This window comes from Papaver somniferum, chromosome 11 (genome assembly GCF_003573695.1).
Source record: "Papaver somniferum cultivar HN1 chromosome 11, ASM357369v1, whole genome shotgun sequence".
Lineage (NCBI taxonomy): Eukaryota > Viridiplantae > Streptophyta > Magnoliopsida > Ranunculales > Papaveraceae > Papaver > Papaver somniferum.
In genome coordinates, this window is record NC_039368.1 from 52,977,948 (window position 1) to 52,998,315 (window position 20,368).

Here is a 20,368-nt window from a genome sequence, read left to right on the forward strand (position 1 = left end):
GTAAAACGGATCCGCTCTTAACTGTAACACAGCGCGCATGGTTATGTTGCAAAGTGGTGTAGACTGCAGAGTAAAAAATGTTGACCCGAGGTGCCCCTTGCAAGATGGATAAAAAGGTTCTGTGAACTATTCACGTGACTTTGAGCGTTTTCTGTAGAGAAGCTTTGTTCTCTGAATCACGTATTGATTTAGAACAAATATAATTCGTTCATCGTGAACCAGATTATTGATCTGTTTGATGGATACATTTACTTACCCACAAGACTTGCGCGATTCATGATTTGCTAAGAACCACAATCGTCTAGTGTTAAGTGTGAAGATGAAATGTTTAGAAGAAAGATAGCAACTACTGACGAAGTAGTGAGCAGCACGAATGCTGTTCCAGTCATGAAAGTTGACTAAAACAGGTGACAGGCTCGTAATCTCGTGTGCACGATGCTCTATTGTGTTTTAATTAAATTACTTATCAGGCATAAGAATTGCACTTCATAAATCCCATACAGAAGAAAAGAAAAGATTAGAAGCAGAAAATGAAAACTTTGTTGACTTTAAAGAAGATAATATGAATCACAAATTTCCAGGTCTAAGATGAGGAGTCTTCAAAGCATAATTATTTGCTTACTGAAATTAAAAAACAACCTAAATAAGCAAAACCTAATTTGTACAGTTAAGAGAGAGATGACCAACGAGTAATCTAATTATACGTACAAGGGTAAGTCTTTATGCTAGTTTGAGAATGACAACCAAGACATAAAAAAGAACCTTTGCTTTCTATTTATACTTTTTTATAACATCATATTAGGAGATAGTAAAAAGATAGTATCTCACAGCTCACACAACAAGATCAAAGCAGTCTTCAGATATTACTCCGTAAGTAAGATCGGTATTTCCCTCACAGGTGCTGGTACCTATTGACAAAAAGTTGAAAACACAATACAAGGTCAAGGTAGATAACAAGAACATCGTCAACATGGCCATATGAAAAGATTGAGAAAATAACCCCATATAACACTACAAATCGACTGAGCATGTTCTGAAGTAAGAATCTCATAAGCAGTAACAATGAGTAAACCGACATAACATAATAGAGTGACTATGTAGATAGCTAAGTTGATCATTATTGATGTACTTAGATCCAATGCCGTGTAGTTGGCACTATTATACAGTAAAACCACACATACTCTCATGGACTTGTACACTTCCTCCCTAAGCATGCAATGTTATTCTTACCTTAATCCAAAAATGAATTTCAGTCACAGACTAGTAGTAACATATCACGGCTTTATTGGGCATTCGTCATGAAGGCCTTAAAAGAAAGACAACCAAAAAACTCATTTGAACTCAGAGTGACTGATTGTCCCCCAAAAGGACTTCAGTATATTTCTTAAGTATTCACTATAACATATGTTAGGTTCAAATAATTTTGAACTCTGTACATTTGAATTACAAAAAATGATCTATTTGCACTTATACATGTAATTGTTTTACTCGAGAAGCAAGATTTGATAATACTCCAATTACCTAGTAATTCAATCACTAGAACCAAACATACCGCCTAAAATAGAATTTACTTTTATACAAAAGTTCTACAAACCAATGATCAAAATTGATTTTCATACCAACCTGCCCTTAAGAGGTCAACAGGTATGAAAATGTAAATTATCAAATTTCTGAATCTCCCATCCTAAAGTTAACTGATGTTCATCACCATATAAATTTCAGAGTTCAGACCTCTCCCTGTGGTTCCCAACCTCTAAAGAGTCTTTCCTTTCCAAATCAATTCTCCATTTTCAGTTTTAACAGATATTAAATCTACTGTACTATCTATAGGTAGAACAGATACGAAAAAATCTAGCAAAATAAAAAACGGGGAAAAAAGGGGTTAAGCGTACCTCTAGAAGACCAAACCAAACCTGTTGAACAGAAGAAACTCCATCACCCTGACAAGAACGAATTGTCTGAAACTGCTTAACCTCAAGCTTTTTATTGATCCAACCAACATGAAAATAGATAAAATTAGCAGGAGGCAAATCAACCCTAATTTCATCAACATCAAGCCAAACTAAGAATTTCCGAACTTGAATTCCTTTAAGATTTCTAATTGAACCATATTTAAGAACTCCAGTGATCACACGATCATAATAAGTTAAGTAAGAAAACTCGATGTAACATTTATCTTTTAATTCAACGATGAATTTTCCATCTTCATCTATTGAGAAATTTTTGACCGAGTTAGGTAGGAGTCCACTCGGAAGTCCAAACTCGTTTAAGATTTCATAAACTGTTGTTCCATTATTATAGCTAGGAAGAACTGCTGCTGTAGATGAAGAGATTACAGAGAATGAATAGAAAGTTATGAGAAAGACTAAAAACTTTGAAGATTGATTCATTGTTTAGTGAAAGATTTCTTGAGAAGAACACCTCTGAGATTTTTCTACTACCAATCAAACAAGTCGCAGTTCTTTATTTTGCGGTAATGTTGATATTATGCTTCTCTTTTATTTTAATTATGTAACAGTGAGTTTAATATGACACGACTGATTGCTTGCCGATGTTGGAAATGATAATACTCGTTGGATGAAGATAGGAATTAGATCTTAGTTGAAGACGGACAGCTAATCCAAATTTCTAGATTTTACAGACGGTTTATTGTTGTGGAGTTCCGAAGACAAAAATTGGAAAACGTTGAATCTTTGAATGGATGTATGGTAGGCTCACTCACATGAGTAAGTTGGTATAAGTAACTATTACATTTAAGGCCCATACTAATTCAATCTCTTTGCTTTTTTTGTTCTAGTTTTAAAGGCTTTATCTGCATTTGTCCTAATAAAAAACTAAAACTAATTTTCAAACAATTCTTTTTTGTTTAGTAAAAGTTCGATTAAATATGGACATTGTCCATTTCCACGATACAAAATTGATCAATGAAGCTCTTTTTGTCATTAAGTGACGTATTACAAAAAGATTCTGATTCTCTCCTAATATTTTTGGCTAGAATCATTGTGTTATCTATGAAGAAAAATGTAGAACCATAAAAATGATTGATATTGTTTCATAAGTTTTTCGTTCAGGGCTTCAGGGTTCAAAAACTCATGATAGAATTTTCCAACAACTTGAAGTTTCAGCCTGTATTAAGATCTAATACCGAAAAAATAGACCCAACCTTCTTGAAGTTAACCGCCATGAACTAGCTAACTAGCAATGGGTCCGGAACTCCAGTTTACGTACTGTGTTTGCAAACTAGTTGAATTGTACGATTTGGAGCTACAGTTTGCGAATTGTGTTTGCGAGCCAACCTAATTAGGAAAGGTTGGGAACTTCTGTTCGCGAACTTTGTTTCCGAACCGGTAGTGTATCTAATATTCGGCAAGAAAACTTATTGTTAGCGAACTCTGTACGCAAACTAAGTTATATATGCTTGTGAACTCAGGTTAATTTGCGAACTCAGTTTGCGGACTAAAATCCGTGAACTGTTACCGCCACTTTTGTACGCGAATCCTGTTTGCGAACCATGACATAGCAGTTCACGCACTGGTTTATCCAGTAGAACACTATTCAAGTGCAATGAATATTTCTATAAGATATATAGCATTTAAATAACTCTCAAAACCGAATATTAGATACATACTTGATCGTCGATTAAATTTTGGTTGATCATCAAGTCAAGTCTAAAGTATTTATGAACAAGACTAAAAGCTTATTGTGTTCGGTTAACTATTGTCGGACCAGCTCATTGTACACATTTAGGTACGGTTCATTCTTATCTAAATAAATGTATATTTCATTTGTGTATATCTCAAACTAAGCCATCTATTGGTGCATATTAAGTACTTAATTTCTAAGTTAACTTAGCTTGAATCTCAAATTAGGTTTTTCATCTAACGGTGAATGTTGATTGCTTTGTTAGAAAGCTATTTTAACTTTGTTTGTAAGCAACCCTAATTTAAAAGTCTATATAAACAGATCCTCTTGCTACTAGGAAAACTAATCCCTGACACTTTCGTGTGTCCTAGTTGTATCTAGAGTCGATTCTCTCTCAACCTAGGTTTCTGATTCTTTTATGCAACAATTCAACTTTACGACTAAAAAACTTCGCTTGGGGATTCGTGAAGCCGGGTACGACTATTTTATCTTTGATAGTCTGGTTATCCTTATTTTACTTTTGTATCGTATTGAGCTCAACTCGAATTGGAGTTACCTCGAGATTTATCTCTGATAGGTAAGATACAAGTAATCACAAAGTTTCTTCGTCTCAGACTTTGGGGTTCCACAATAACTTCTTCTATTAATCAGTTAGGTTTATTGTAAGGTGATACGAAAATCTAGGCTGCTCTTCGGGAGACATAAGACCAGTTTTTTTGATAGGTTTGATAAATCTTTGATTGGTCGAACCACGATTTTTTTTCACCTTGATCTTTGATCAGAATGTAGGAAATCACCAAATATACTTATTATCTGTGATTGACAGATTTGTTTATTAAAATCATCGACTTTAGATCGTAGATACTCTTAGGCTATAAAGGACGTTATCTAAGGGAATCAAGTACGAGTGACTTGCGAGGTCTAAGAGACGTACAAAACGCTACGGTACCTTAATCAGTGTGATACTTGGTTAGGGATCAACCACATTTCAGTCCGAAGTTAATTTGTAGTAGGCTAGAGTCTGTAGCGGCTTAATAGAATGTGGCGTTGAAGACTTGACAAGGTCCTGGGGTTTTTATGCATTTGCAGTTTACTCGGTAACAAAATTTCTTGTGTCTGTGTTATTTCTTTTCCGCATTATATTGTTTATCTTTATAATTGAAATCTCACAGGCTGTGTGTTAATCAATCACAGTTGTTAAGTCCGACCTTGTTTATTGGATAAGACTTGATTGATCTTGGATATTAGTATTTGGTATCGTCCAAGTTTCTCTTCAATACAATCAGGTTTACAGATTCATATTTGTTTAACTTGTGATTGTATAAGAGAAAGAGATAAACTCTTTAATATTATTTTTTGATTGAATTTTACTCTCAGAATATTATTAAGGTTTAGTCCATATAGGTTGTCGAATGAAATTTTAGGTGTGGTTGTTAGAATCCAGCGTTTCAATTGGTATCTGAGCAGGCAAACACGCTAATACCTTATAAGTAAGTGTTTGTAGCAAGCTGATTATTATGACTCAAATTATTTATGGTGGAAAATTGCTACGCGTGCCTTTTTACAAGCTTGTGACTTTAAATCATGTGTAAGTGTTGTAAATGGCTACAATCCTCCAACAGTTGAAATAAATGGTGTAACTGTTTTGAAGGACATATGAGAATATAATGAACCCAAGATCGCTGCTGCAAAGCAAAATTCTGATGGGTTAAACATTATTATACACGCCGTAAGCCCAGATCTTCAGCACCATGTGACTACGTGCACTAAGTCTAAAGATTCTTGGGATATCTTAGCAACCGTATTCGAAGGGAATACTGAAAAACGGGGGTCTAACAACACCACCCAATATTTCGCTTAGCAATTTGTATGGACAAACTCGAATATACTTTTAAGAGAATCAAAAAGACTCAATCAATTAAAAGTATATCAACGAGTTTATATCTCTCTCTTGATTTGATTTACTTAAGCAGGAACTGCGAGTCCTAATCAAATGCAAGGAATAACTTGGATGGTACCAAAGACCAATATCCAAGGATCAATCAATGACAATCAACAACCAAAGGTTGGATTACTATAATTGATGATCTAACGCACAACCTGTATTACTTCAATTATAAAGATAAAACAATATAATGCGGAAATAGAAATAACACAGACACCAGAAATTTTGTTAACGAGGAAACCGCAAATGCAGAAGAACCCCGGTATCTAGTCCAGATTGAACACACACTGTATTAAGCCGCTACAGACACTAGCCTACTCAAAGCTAACTTTGTACTGGACTGTAGTTGAACCCCAATCAGTCTCCCACTGATCCAAGGTACAGTTGTACTCCCTACGCCTCTGATCCCAGCAGGATACTGCGCACTTGATTCCCTTAGCTGATCTCACCCACAACTAAGTGTTAGAGCATTGCTCGGTTGAACCCACCAAGCGTTGGTATTTCAAGTTTGGTTATCGTATTTTAGTGAATCAAAACTCATGTTAAGATTCGCTTGATTATGTACTAGAGTTAAACTTCGTATAGGTTAGCTTGAAAGCATTAGGATATGAGACATTACAAGTATTGAGAAGTCTTGAAGATGTGAAGAAGCAAGGAGCTACAACGACAATAATCATCCTTCCATTTGAGGTTAGTGATATTTGACTTGAACTGTTTCATTCCCTAACGTATCTTTCAAGTCGTGCATATTGAAAACATAGCTGCGAAGCATATTTGAACTCTAGATAGACATGGTATTAAGGAATACAATACGAGGTTTATTGCTTAACCATTAAACTTTGTAGATAAGACATCGCCATAATCATTTGAATGCTATTGTGATTATGTATGGGTATGAGGTGAGGATTTCATCCTAGGGAACAATGTTTACATGTGTTCTAAGGAAGTAAGTTCATAAACTTGTTTGTGAACCGAAAAGGAAATTGCCAGGAGTTATTGGTTTTGTTATTCATTGCATATATTATGAACAACCAATATGTGTGATAGAGTATAACCGCTCATAACTTGTTGTGTTCTTGGTAGAACTATTCACAAAGTCCTGACTTTTGTATTGGTATAACTTTTATTAGTAAAACCAATATTAAGTAATCAGCTGTGGTATGATCTGATTATGTCTGCCTTGGGGAAAGGGAACCGATCCTAGTAAGGGAAAGGGAACCGATCCTAGTAAGGAAAAGGAAACTGATCCTTGTAAGGGGTGCAGTACATCAAGGGGAACCGATCCTTGTATGGGGTGCAACAAGGTTTATAGCAGAAAGGGGAACCGATCCTATGGACATGTGAAACACATATAAGTTAGATACCATATATATGTGGGGAACCGATCCTAGTACCTAGTCAACCGAATCTTTGGGAAGCTAGTGTAACTATGCGTAGTACTCACATGGAGATAGAACCGAAACTTGTTTTGGTAGAATCGTAAACCCATGATTGTGATTGAATATTGGTTTGATCAATCACATAGTTCTTGAAAGTCAGATGAACCAATTCTAAACTTGTTTGGAAGTGTGGCAAATCGGTTTCAAGGTTGTAAGTGTGAAAGAGAACTTACAAAGTATAGATGTCGACAAACTTTGAACACGTGATGTGAATGTTTATTTCCATAATTGTTCAAAGATATTCCTTAACGGCTAAGAGAAGAGAATCCGAGGATCGAAACATAAGTAAGTTAAGAATCTTTTAATTAAGGTTATTAATTTATCTTTGTAGGGAAATTACAGAATTAGTAATGTGCATTTACAAATTAGATTTTCCGAGAGATTTCGATTGTTATTTTTGGACAGAGCATTTCCAGGAATTATGAAAACCGAATCTGTGTATTTATGAATATCTTGAGAATATTTCCGGTTTTGGAAATTTTTTGGTGTCCAAACTTCCTTGTCTATAAATACACGAAGTTTGCCTTTCTAGCAAACTAATCCTTCGTAACAACAGACTTCGTCTTTTGTGTTTGTTACTGGTGTAGCCGCATATCAGAGAGGAGAGTAATCTAATTAGGTGAAATCTCTTACGGCGGCTTGTTTTAAAGTCTTCTTTGGGATTGAGAATCTCTAGTGCAACCGGTTGGTGGGAAACTAGATAATTGCGGTTTATCTTTGTTTTCAATTGATTTGATTGACTAACATTGGTTGAAATCTGATTGCACCTAGTTTGTTTATTCTTGAGAATCTTCTCTTCTGATATAAGATTCACTCAAACTAGTTCAGTGTTTCGACAGGGATATTTAGACTATTGTTAGTTCTAAGGACGATCTTGTGATAATCCATTGTTAATAGACTCCGTTCTGTGCGTGATTGATCACAAGAGATTCAAGTGATTGTGTGCAGGTTTTTATTGAAGATTTAAGAAGATTTGAAGACAAAGAAGATATTGAAGGTCTGACTTGGGTTTTATAATCTTTGGTGTGGAGAATACTTGTTTGGGTAAAAGAGGATCCAATTAATAATCGGTTTATCCTTGTGGTAGATTGGATTGATTAATTGAGTAGATAGGCATCAACACGGTTCTTCCGATTAAAGGTGTTGTTGGCTTAATCTTAGTCGATTACCTTCGGGTGATTGAACATAAGATAGATCTAGACCTGACGAAGGATTTTATGTTGAGATAAACGGAAGAGCCTTTGTCCGACTCATATCACTTAGTTGAATACAGTTGATACCAAACAGATTTATTGTTCCTTTATTGTTTGGAATACGAACCAAAGGGATTGTTCCAAGTACGTGACTTATCCATAAGTCGGAGGCGTGGGAATACAGACGGAACTAGGTGAACTATAGAGTTAGTTACTTGGTCTCAACTATACGGAGTTAAGGGTAATTTTGTGTAGCGGCTTAATCCTGAGAGTATTCAATTCTGGACTAGTTCCCGGGGGTTTTCTGCATTTGCGGTTTCCTCGTTAACAAAATCTTACTGTGTCATTTACTTTTATTTTCCGTATTATAATTGTTTTATTATAATTAAAGTAAATTACACAAACGTTAATTCCTCTTTACTTGATAAGAAATCCTATTGTGTTTGGTTAAGTCCGAACCTTTATATCAAGTAAACATACTTCGTTGTTCTATTGTCTCTATCTCGTATCCATAGACGATCACATGAAGTGTGAACCGATTAGTTGTATTGTCTTGACTCAGTCCATAGACAATCACTTTCGGAGAAAGGACTTATAGGTAGGAAAGTTTTAGCTTGAGGTATATTTGGGTACCCTCGCCTTTTCAATTGGTATCAGAGTAGGAAAACACGAAAAGATCTAACAATCTGTGTTTGGTGCGATCCAACCTATAAGAATTGAATCTATGTCCGATTCAGTTAATGTTATGCAAGAGTTTGAATGCTCAAAAGTTGAAGATATTAATACTTTGTTCACTCATGATCCAGGAGTAACGTAAACATCTATGTCTTTTTCCGAGGAAAAAGAAGATGCTGATAAAGAGTTGGTAAAACTCCTAAAGCCAATACAATCTTTGTCTTCTAAAGTGTTTAATTTAAAGATAGAGTCGAATCTTCTTAAGCAGGAGATCTGAGAAAAAGACATTCAACTGAACTGTCTAGCCAAAGAGAAATGGATCTCGTTGTCAAATTAGAAGCTCTTGGTAAATCTCTTACAGATAAAGAGGTACATCCTATGATTCTGACTAATGATGTTGTTGTGATTTATTCTGATGAGGAAACTAAAAGTCCTTGCTTGACTTTTACAGATTGTGACAAAACTGGGTTAATCACATCTGAAACAGATCAAGATGATGGTAGTTTGCCTAACTACATCAAGTTAGAAGAGGATGAGAAACCAGCTTCTAGATCTACTGATGATCAAACGAAATCATGTCTAAAGGAAACTTTGAACTGATTCCGTGTTGACTCTAAGGAATACAACTTTCAGTCACTTGACTGGAAACTTATATTTCTTCAACATACGGTAGTAAAATTTTTGAAAGAATTTTCTTGTCTTAAAAAACTGAAAGATTATTCCTCAGTAGAAAGACAGATTATACTACATCCCAATAAGATCAACTCAAAGGAATCAGAGGAAGGAGTTGATAATCGCTTCTGGAAAAAGGTTCCTCCGCACCCATATCGAAACAGTTCTGGTTTTGATGAGGAACGACTTCAGAAGGAAGGGAAAAAGCGAATCTCTGCCAAAAGAAACAATCAGGAATTTCCAATTGTTGTTTCAGATGATCACACTAATGTGAATAATAAGGAAGTCCTTAGAATGAGGAAATCTTATGAAAATCTCATTAAAAGAATTAAGAGAGATCTAGCTATCTCCGAGAATTCTCACATTAGTACTTTTTCTCCACATGATCATATCTCTAGAGTTAGAAAAGATCATTGTCTTGGGAGAAAATATCTTGGGCAGAAATTTCCTAAAAGAAACACGAACTATGTTTCTGATATTCACTGGAAGATGGAAAAAGCTTACTCCGATAAAACTTAGTTGTATCATATGTTGTGCTTTCTCATATTTTCGTGATCGTAATCTTTGATGGGAAAGGAACAATAAAACATGAGCACAATTGGTTGTGTAGTTGATTATCAGAAAATTTTCTGTGAAAGTATATGGATTGTTGCGAATCCATGGTAGTTGAAAATGTTCATGTTTAACATGATTTTCCAAAATAGGTGATTATTTGGAATTTTCGGATGCGTTTAATAAACCTTCCAACTTAGAAATCTCGGACTAAGGAAAGGTAATATATTGTCTTATATTTTCGGATTTTCCAAAGGTCTTTTGGTTCGGAAGTTGTAGGAGAAACTTTTTCTTATATTTATTCGAAACCCTGAGGAATCCTTTATATTCGATTATAACCGATCATGCCTCCAGTAACTCGCAGTGTCTCAAAGACTAATAAGGAGGAAGCTCAAAAGGTTAAGGATTATCAAGGAATCAATACAGAGAGAAAGAAGAAAGGCATTATGTCTGATTATGACTCCGATAGTTATGTTGGATCACAAGATGAGTCATGTCTATTGGCTTGCAACCTTCAAAATCCAACCAAAACCAAGTGGATTTGTTTTGATAGTATGTCTCAACATATCCAAGGTTTTGACGAACTATAAACCAATCTTGTTATGACTATTCGACATCAAGATTGTGTAAAAGAGAGGTACGAAAGTACAAGGGGAATTCTTGCTGAGCTCAATGCTCTAATTGAAGATATCGAAAAACAAGAAGTAGTTGCGGACAAGTACCTTGAGACACGCTTTAAGAGTTTGAACACTGAAGAGACCTCGGTGAACAACAAGAGCACCACTGAAGATTAAGTGATGTGTTTTATTACTTAATCTAGTATAATAGACATAAATTTTTGGTTTCTTTCATTGATTGTATTGGTCTATTATGAATAAAATTATTATGAATAAAATTATTTGATTAGTAATTTTTCTTGTGATAGTTTTTGGTTTACATAGTTTGTGCTTAATTGTTTTTATCTTATTGTTATGAATGTTTATGGGATGTTTGATTTCGGTTTTACTACCTTAATATTCGATCTCATATATTGTGAACCCTCATGGTTTGGGTGACTTTTTGATTTAGCGGGATTAAGTTCTAGCCCTAGTAGGTAGGCTTTATCAAAGGATTATGAGGGGTTCTAATAGAAACAGTATGTGAAAAAGTCACAATATGTTGAATCGGTTTTTGGTTTAGCATAAAAGCATATGTGTTTCGACGGTTTTTAACTTTTGCTTGCAATTTTTAAAACCGGTTTTCAACCTTTCTCTGGTAAAGGTTGAGGTGTGTTGTTATTCTTTTGTTTACGCATAAGGATGACAACATGGTGATATTTCGATATCAATTCTCCCTGGACGAAGATGATATCATATTGTAGAAGTGGATGCGAAATTTGAGGTAAAAATCTTGTTAGTTAATTGTTTTCCTGTTTAAGAAAAGCTTGAGTTTATATTATATATATTTGTTGCTTTTGCTTAAAAAAATTTAGGTTCAATTGATATTTATTCCATGACGTGTGTGTGGATGTGTGTTTCAATTGGTTCCTGTTAAGAAAAACTATTGTTATCTTGCTTTATTGTGTGGTATCAATCGTTTAGGATTATACAATTTCGGTACAATTGATGTGTGTGTGATTCAATTGGTTCCGGTTAAGAAAAAAATATTGTTCTCTTGCTTTTGTATAGTTTCAGTGGTTTAGGCTTACAAAATTACGGTGCAATTGCGGTGCTTTTAATGTCCATGTTGTTTCAATTGCTTCCGGTTGAGGTGAATAATTATGCAATTTGATTTATTTTGGTTTGTATAAATTATTTATGGCTTAACGAAATAATATATATACGGGATGAGTTGTTTAGTCCAATTCAATTCTGGATAATAAACTAAGTTAATTCTGATCTTAGTTTGTCTTATCGAAGTGAGGTTTCGGTTATTCAAGTCTAATCGAATGCCTAAACAAGGAAATGCTAGTTAACTAACCTAGTATTTGGTTTGTTTAAAATTGAAAGGTCTGAGTTTGTGAATAATTAGAACCTGATGAGAAAAATGGAGTTAATCTTTATTTTGGTCTTATCAAATTAAGCGGTTGTTTTTGAACAATCGGTTTATCAAAGGAACTAATGTGATGAGTTGTTTTTGGTTTGCTAAACTAAATGGGAAAAATTATTTCGGGCAATTGTTTCCTTTGTAATATATCAAAATAAGACTACTTGTAGTTTCGGTTTTGATATTGGTTATCATAACGTGATGTGTGGAACCCTCGTGCATAACTCAACAGGTTTGCAAGTCTATTCTGAGATTTGTAAGATTCTTTTCGTGTTGTCCTTAATTTTTTCGTTTCTTTGTCATTTTTGTGACAAAAAGGGGGAGAAATATATGGAGTAAATAGGTGGTGCTGGTATTGATTTTATATTGATTGGCATCGCTATGGAAAAGAACATTGGTAATTGAATGTTTTATCTAACAAACGAGTGAAAGCACATACTAAGGAGGGGTAACATGTCATATTGATTGGTATAACAAAGACGTGCGGATTGAATATCTACCTATCTTCCTTAAGGGGCATATTTGCTTTGTTATTATAATGTCAACAGCGGCATTTTCAAGGGTTGAATGTAAGCAGTTTTACTGTGTGGTTGAATCGGGAATCAAGCGGAGTGTAATGAATTCTTGTAATTTGTTTATCCATATGATGTAAGAGTTTTGTCACTAAAATTGACAAAGGGGGAGATTTTTAGAGCATTGCTCGGTTGAACCCACCAAGCGTTGGTATGTCAAGTTTGGTTGTCATATTTTAGTGAATCAAAACTCATGTTAAGAGTCGCTTGATTATATACTAGAGTCAACTTCGTATAGGTTAGCTTGAAAGTATTAGGATATGAGACATTACAAGTATTGCGAAGACTTGAAGATGTGAAGAAGCAAGGAGCTACAACGACAACAATCATCCTTCCACTTGAGGTTAGTGATATTTGACTTGAACTGTTTCATTCCCTAACGTATCTTTCAAGTCGTGCATATTGAAAACATAATTGCGAAGCATATTTGAACTCTAGATAGATATAGTATTAAGGAATACAATACGAGGTTTATTGCTTAACCATTAAACTTTGTAGATAAGACATCTCCATAATCATTTGAATGCTATTGTGATTATGTATGGGTATGAGGTGAGGATTTCATCCTAGAGAACAATGTTTACATGTGTTCTAAGGAAGTAAGTTCATAAACTTGTTTGTGAACCGAAAAGGAAATTTCCAGGAGTTACTGGTTTTGTTATTCATTGCATATCTTATGAATAACCAATATGTGTGATAGAGTATAACCGCTCATAACTTGTTGTGTTCTTGGTAGAACTATTCACAAAGTCCTGACTTTTGTATTGGTATAACTTTTATTAGTAAAACCTATCTTAAGTAATCACCTATGGTATGATCGGATTATCTCTGCCTTGGGGAAAGGGAACCGATCCTAGTAAGGGAAATGGAACCGATCCTTGTAAGGCAAAGGGAACCGATCCTAGTAAGGTAAAGGGAACAAATCCTTGTAAGGGGTGCAGTACATCAAGGGGAACCGATCCTTGTATGGGGTGCAACAAGGTTTATAGCAGAAAGGGGAACCGATCATATGGACATGTGCAATACATAAGTTAGATACCATATATGTGGGGAACCGATCCTAATACCTAGTCAACCGACTCTTTGGGAAGCTAGTGTAACTATGCGTAGTACTCACGTGGAGGTAGAACCGAAACTTGTTTTGGTAGAACCGTAAACCCATGATTGTGATTGAATGTTGGTTTGATCAATCACATAGTTCTTGAAAGTCAGATGAACCAATTCTAAACTTGTTTGGAAGTGTGTCAAATCGGTTTCAAGAATGTAAGTGTGAAATAGAACTTACAAAGTAAAGATGTCGACAAACTTTGAACACGTGTCGTGAATGTTTATTTCTATAATTGTTCAAAGATATTCCTTAACGGCTAAGGAAAGAGAATCCAAGGATCGAAACATAAGTAAGTTAAGAATATTTTAATTAAGGTTATTAATTTATCTTTGTAGGGAAATTACAGAATTAGTAATGTGCATTTACTAATTAGATTTTCCGAGAGATTTCGATTGTTATTTTTGGACAGAGCATTTCCAGGAATTATGAAAATCGAATCTGTGCATTTATGAATATCTTGAGAATATTTTCTGTTTTGGAAATTCCTTGGTGTCCAAGCTTCCTTGTCTATAAATACACGAAGTTTGCCTTTCTCGCAAACTAATCTTTCGTAACAACAGACTTACTCTTTTGTCTTTGTTACTGGTGTAGCCGCCTATAGGAGAGGAGAGTAATCTAATTAGGTGAAATCTCTTACGTCCGCTCGTTTTAAATTCGTCTTTGGGATTGAGAAGCTCAAGCGCGACCCGTTGGTGGAAAAATAGATAATTGCGTTTTATCTTTGTTTTCGATTGATTTGATTGACTAACGGTGGTTGAAATCTGATTGCACCAAGTTTGTTTATTCTTGAGAATCTTCTCTTCTGATATAAAATTCACTCAAACTAGTTCAGAGTTTCGACAGGGATATTTAGACTGTTCTTAGTTCTAAAGACGATCTTGTGATAATCCATTGTTAATAGACTCCGTTCTGTGCGTGATTGATCACAAAAGATTCAAGTGATTGTGTGCAGGTTTTTATTGAAGATTTAAGAAGATTTGAAGACAAAGAAGATATTGAAGGTCTGACTTGGGTTTTATAATCTTTGGTGTGGAGAATACTTGTTTGGGTAAAAGAGGATCCAATTAATAATCGGTTTATCCTTGTGGTAGATTGGATTGATTAATTGAGTAGATCGGCATCAACACGGTTCTTCGGATCAAAGGTGTTGTTGGCTTAATCTTAATCGATTACCTTTGGGTGATTGAACATAAGATAGATCTAGACCTGACGAAGGAGTTTATGTTGAGATAAACGGAAGAGCATTTGTCCGAATCATATCACTTGGTTGAATAGAGTTGATACCAAACAGATTTCTTGTTCCTTTACTGTTTGGAATACGAACCAAAGGGATTGTTCCAAGTACGTGACTTATTCATAAGTCGGAGGCGTGGGAATATAGATGGAACTAGGTGAACTATATGGTTAGTTACTTGGTCTCAACTATACGAAGTTAAGTGTAATTTTGTGTAGCGGCTTAATCCTGAGAGTATTCAATTCTGGACTAGGTCCCGGGGTTTTTCCTGCATTTGCGGTTTCCTCTTTAACAAAATCTTGTTGTGTCATTTAATTTTATTTTCCGCATTAAAGTAAATTAAACAAACTTTAATTATTATATACTTGATAAGCAATCCTATTGTGTTTGGTTAAGTCCGAACTTTTATATCAAGTAAACATACTTCGTTGTTGTATTGTCTCGATCTCGTATCCATAGACGATCACATGAAGTGTCAACCGATTAGTTGTATTGTCTCGACTCATTCCATAGACAATCACTTTTTGAGAAAGGACTTATAGGTAGGAAAAGTTTTATCTTGAGGTATATTTGGGTACCCTCGCCTTTTCACTAAGAGTTGCTACGACCCAAAATCCATGCTTTGACAATAAACAAATCAGTCTCATACAGACAAGTTCATCAAAGGATTAATCTGTCTCCCACAGATAAACCTTAAAAGGTTTTGTTCCGTCTTTTGATAATAATAATCAAGGTGAACAGGAAATTGATAATCCGGTCTTATATCCCCGAAGAATAGCCAAGAGCTATCAATCACCTCACAACAATCTTAATCGTATGTTAGCGAAACAAGATTTTGCGGAATCACAAACAATGAGACGAAGATGTTTGTGATTTCTTTTTATATCTTGCCTATCGGAGATATCAATCTCAAGCCAATCAATCTGATTGTACTCGTACGATAGAAGATGCAAGATCAGATCACACAACTACGATAAAAGTAGTATCGATATGGCTTCACAATCCCAATGAAGTCTTTAAGTCGTTAACCTGGTTTTACTAGAAGAAAACCAAAGGTTAAAGGAGAACCGACTCTAGTATGCAAACTAGTATCACTCGTGAGGTGTGGGGATTAGTATTGCACAGATTCTAGAGTTCCCCTTATATAGTCTTTCAAATCAGGGTTTGCAATTAAGTTACCTTGGTAACAAAGCAATCAATATCCACCGTTAGATGAAAACCTGATTTAGATTCAAGCTAATATTTCTCAACCGTTAGATAGAAAACTTAGCTTTTTATACACACTCGACAATGCACGCTTCTAGGTTTGTTAACCGTACCCAAATGTATGCACTTGTTGGTTCAATAATAGTTAACCAAAACGTTAGACATACGAGCATTTCATATCAACCATGTTCTTCTTCACCATAACTAGTTCAAATGACTTCAAATGAACTAGTTAAAGAGTTGTTCAATTGCAAGGAAATCTCATGTACTACACAAAACATAATTGAAGCAAAGATGATTTAATTCACTTGGATCGGTTCATGAACTTTTATAGCCACGGTTTGCAAACTGCATTCCTTAGTCTTTTTAAGTTTAAGTTCAGAAATCATCTTCAGATATATAACCTTCTCAAGTTCGCAGACTAGGTTCGCGGACTTAAGTTACCGGGCAGAGTTTACAAACTCCAGCAGAAATTCTCGGGTATGAGAACTTCGCCAGTTCGCGGACTTAGTTTCGCACAAGTAGTTTGTCAACTCCAGCAGAAATTCTCGGGTTTGATAACTTCAGAAGTTTGCGTACTTGGCTCACGCCATTCTTCTGGTTCTCTTGATCAACAAAGTTCGCAAACTTTGGTTCAAGGAATAGTACTTATACATAAATGTGTCTCCACAACAATGCTTATGTCCACCATTAGTTATGTAATCTAAACTCTCATTTCAATCATTGAAACATTCTTAGAGAACGTTATATAGTTGTTACCCCATTTCTCGTCAAATCAATTTTCAAGATGATTGAAACATATCATGACTTTCGTCACATGGTAAAGATAAACTTGGTTAAAGCGAAAAGCTTACCAACTCATATTTCGAGATATAGATAGGCGAGGTATATTCGGGTCAAAATACCAAATGTGCATAATCAAAGTCTATATATATAGCATACGACTTCTTGTCTCAAAGAGTAGAAGATAGAGTAGATAGACTTGTGAGTGATAGATAAGTTCAAGTCTTCACATACCTTTTTGTCGAGAAGTTCCACCGGTTCCTTGAGTAGTTCTTCTACTTGTATGATGAATCGCCATGAAGTCCTTGAGCTCAACTACACTTTTTATCTTAGTCCTACACTTAGATATAATAGACTAGAAATCAAGACTTATAGTTTTGATCACTAACATTGAAAAACATGCTTGAGATAGCAAAGCATGCGAGTTCGACCGAGCAATGCTCTAACAAATACCTCTGAGAAAAAATCTAGGCTTTAAAAACTAAATTCTAAATGGAAAAATCTTTGTATGGCTGAAAAAGAATCGTTTGATGAATTTAATCACAAAGTGTTTGAAATTGTTAATGCATCTTTTGTGTTGGGTAAGACCATTCCTGAAAAGGACATTATGATAAAAATTCTCCGATCCTTACCATCTAGATACGATTCTAAGAAGCTTGCCATCGTTGAAGGAAATAACCTTGAAACACTTTCCAGAAACACTCTTATTAGAAAGTTAAAGATCTTTGATCATGAATGTAAATCCAAGGCTAGAAAGGATATTGCATTCAAAGCACAAAACAACACTGCTTTACTTGATAATAGTAAAAGTGTTGGCACTCATGTGAATGATCAGGATGAATCTGAGTCATCAGATGAAGATCTTAACAACTTAGTTTCTCTTATCACAAGGAAGATTAGAGATCTTTTGTTGAAGAGAAGTAAAGGCTTTACTAGGGATAAACCCAGATCATCAGTTTATCTGCATGATCGTGTTCCTTCTAAAAATAGGGATACTATAGATACTGATGATGAGGATATGCCACGGTGATTTAAGTGTAAAGGTTTTGGTCATTTTGCAAATGAGTGTCCAAATCGTAGAAAATACACTGGAAACAAGGGTCTTGCTGCAACTCTTGATGAAACATCTGATCACTATGATTCTTCATAGGATGAGAAATCGAGTGTAGAACTCCTTGGTGAAAATATCAATTTTGATAATTATAAATGCACATATCAACATTGACAATTTTCTTAGAGATTCTCCATAAATATTGGAAGATGTAATGTATTTTCCACTTACTAATGAAAACTCTATGCCTAATGTTTCAGGTTCTCAGCTTTTCTTAGCCGCATTCTCCTCCTTCGTTCCTGAACCATCTTCCATGTTAACATGTCCTTATTGTACTATGAAGGGTCACGAACTCTCTATGTATTTCAAGTACAAACACAAAGTAAGGTATATTAATAAACTGCAACGGAGAGCCAGTCGTTTGGACAATAAGCTTAAGCTTGTTCTAATAAATTTAATCCGAGGTATGTAAAATTGACTCTTCTCTTAAAAAGTTGGTTTCTAAGGAAAAGGTTAGATCTCTGAAGAAAAGAACTATGTCAAAACGATCTTTAAAGAAGGATGTTGATATATCCATGCAGGAATCGTGTGATGAGCAAATTATTGTTCACCCCAACACAACTTGATTGTTTTGAATGTACATCTTGTCTCATATGCCCAAAAAAGAGAAGTATGTACAACCTGGCTTTAGGGTCAAAACTATACCAGTTTATGTCTTGAATATTATTACTTGAATTTCCATCATTCCTTTCTCATAACTCTCTATTTTTCAAGTAATAGTGTTGAAAAGACTTCACCCTATGCGAATAAAAGGTCAATATCGACTTTTCTACCCTTTTAGAGTTTTTTGTATTGTTAATACGTGAACCCTATAAAGGTTTTGAAATCATACAGTTCTTTTCTTTATACCTTCAACTATGAACACTTTCATGAGAAATTGCTTGTAGAGTGGTAATTATCTGTGTTTTCCACAAACGTATTTCCAACTAAATCATGGTTACTCCCAGCACCACTTCTTCTCACGGAAAGGATGTTCCTATGGCAGTTGATTTTCTATCAACCATGAAGGAAAAAGAGATATCCCGTTCTCGTGATTCATCTTTGAAAAAAAAAGGAGGAACATGAAGAAACCAAGCGCTAACGACTCAAATTATCAAAGGTTTTCCATTGTTCTTGATGAGTTAAAGAAGACCCGGATGCAGTTACAAGAAGTCAAAGCTATTGTGCAAAGATCTTCGGAGATTCATAAGGCTTTGGTCAGGCAACAATTTAAAAGGTTTGAAGGAGTTAACTCTTTTATTCATGAACCATATGTGCCTATGTCCGTTGCTGAAAATAAATATGGAGATGGCAAGGAGTTCTTCAAAAACCTCAATATCTAGGAAATTTCTCATGAGAATTTGTTCTTATGTTTTACAAAGGATAACTAGGTTTTAGTGTAGCATATTATGAGCACACAAGCTATTTCCAACGATTTTCATCTTGATTTTTTTTAGATTTATTTGTTTAAATTCTAAGTTTTAGAAGATGAACTTGCAATATTTAATCTTATTGATTTTGATATATCGCGAACTGTTTTATGGGATTTATGTGCCTTTGCATGTATTTATATTCTTGAAACGAGCTGATATCTCAGATATGCTCAAAAGTTAAATCTATTATGTTTTTATGAATGTATGGATAAAATATATAATGAACTTTTTGAGATATTCCGCAGTATTGATCTTTCCTTGATCCCCTATCATGTGAAAGTATTGTATTCACTATGTAAGATTTTCTTATGTCCAGTCATGTCGTTTAAATTAATCGTATGGATTGATTTTTTCGATGCCTTATGGAGACAAATCCATGTGATTTGTTAATGTCCAACAAAATCCTTCTTCTCTTGTAAAAGTAAGGTCACTCATGTTGTTCTCTTAGGAATGACATCAAATGGGGGAGAGTTCTTAAATGAACTTGTGCTTAGTAGTTATATCTTTATGGGGAGAGCGGTTGTGGAAAATGAAAGGGTTAACTTGTATCTTAATAAACTCCTTGATGAAGACACTAAGTTTTGACTATGTGATATCATTTAAAATATAAGTCGATATGCTTCTTTAGTCATTAATTATCTTTGGAGAATTCATAACGATCCCGTACTTTTCGTACCTTTTCCAATTTTATTGACAAAAACGGGGGAGGATTATTTAGTAGTTCATACTACATACATATGGTTTATGGATCATTATGTAAGGGAAAGTGGATTCCAATCTATAGGTTTTACCTATTATG

General features: G+C 34.8%; 1 protein-coding gene across 1 annotated transcript; it reads right to left on the reverse strand.

The window, feature by feature from the left end:
* Positions 1 to 517: 517 nt before the first annotated feature.
* Positions 518 to 2,659, reverse strand: LOC113320311. The gene is made up of 2 exons (XM_026568234.1): positions 1,893 to 2,659; positions 518 to 908 (listed from the first exon to the last, which is right to left on the reverse strand). Exons 1-2 carry the CDS (start codon positions 2,388 to 2,390, stop codon positions 864 to 866), a joined length of 543 nt encoding a protein of 180 aa, XP_026424019.1. The 5' UTR covers positions 2,391 to 2,659; the 3' UTR covers positions 518 to 863.
* Positions 2,660 to 20,368: the final 17,709 nt, after the last annotated feature.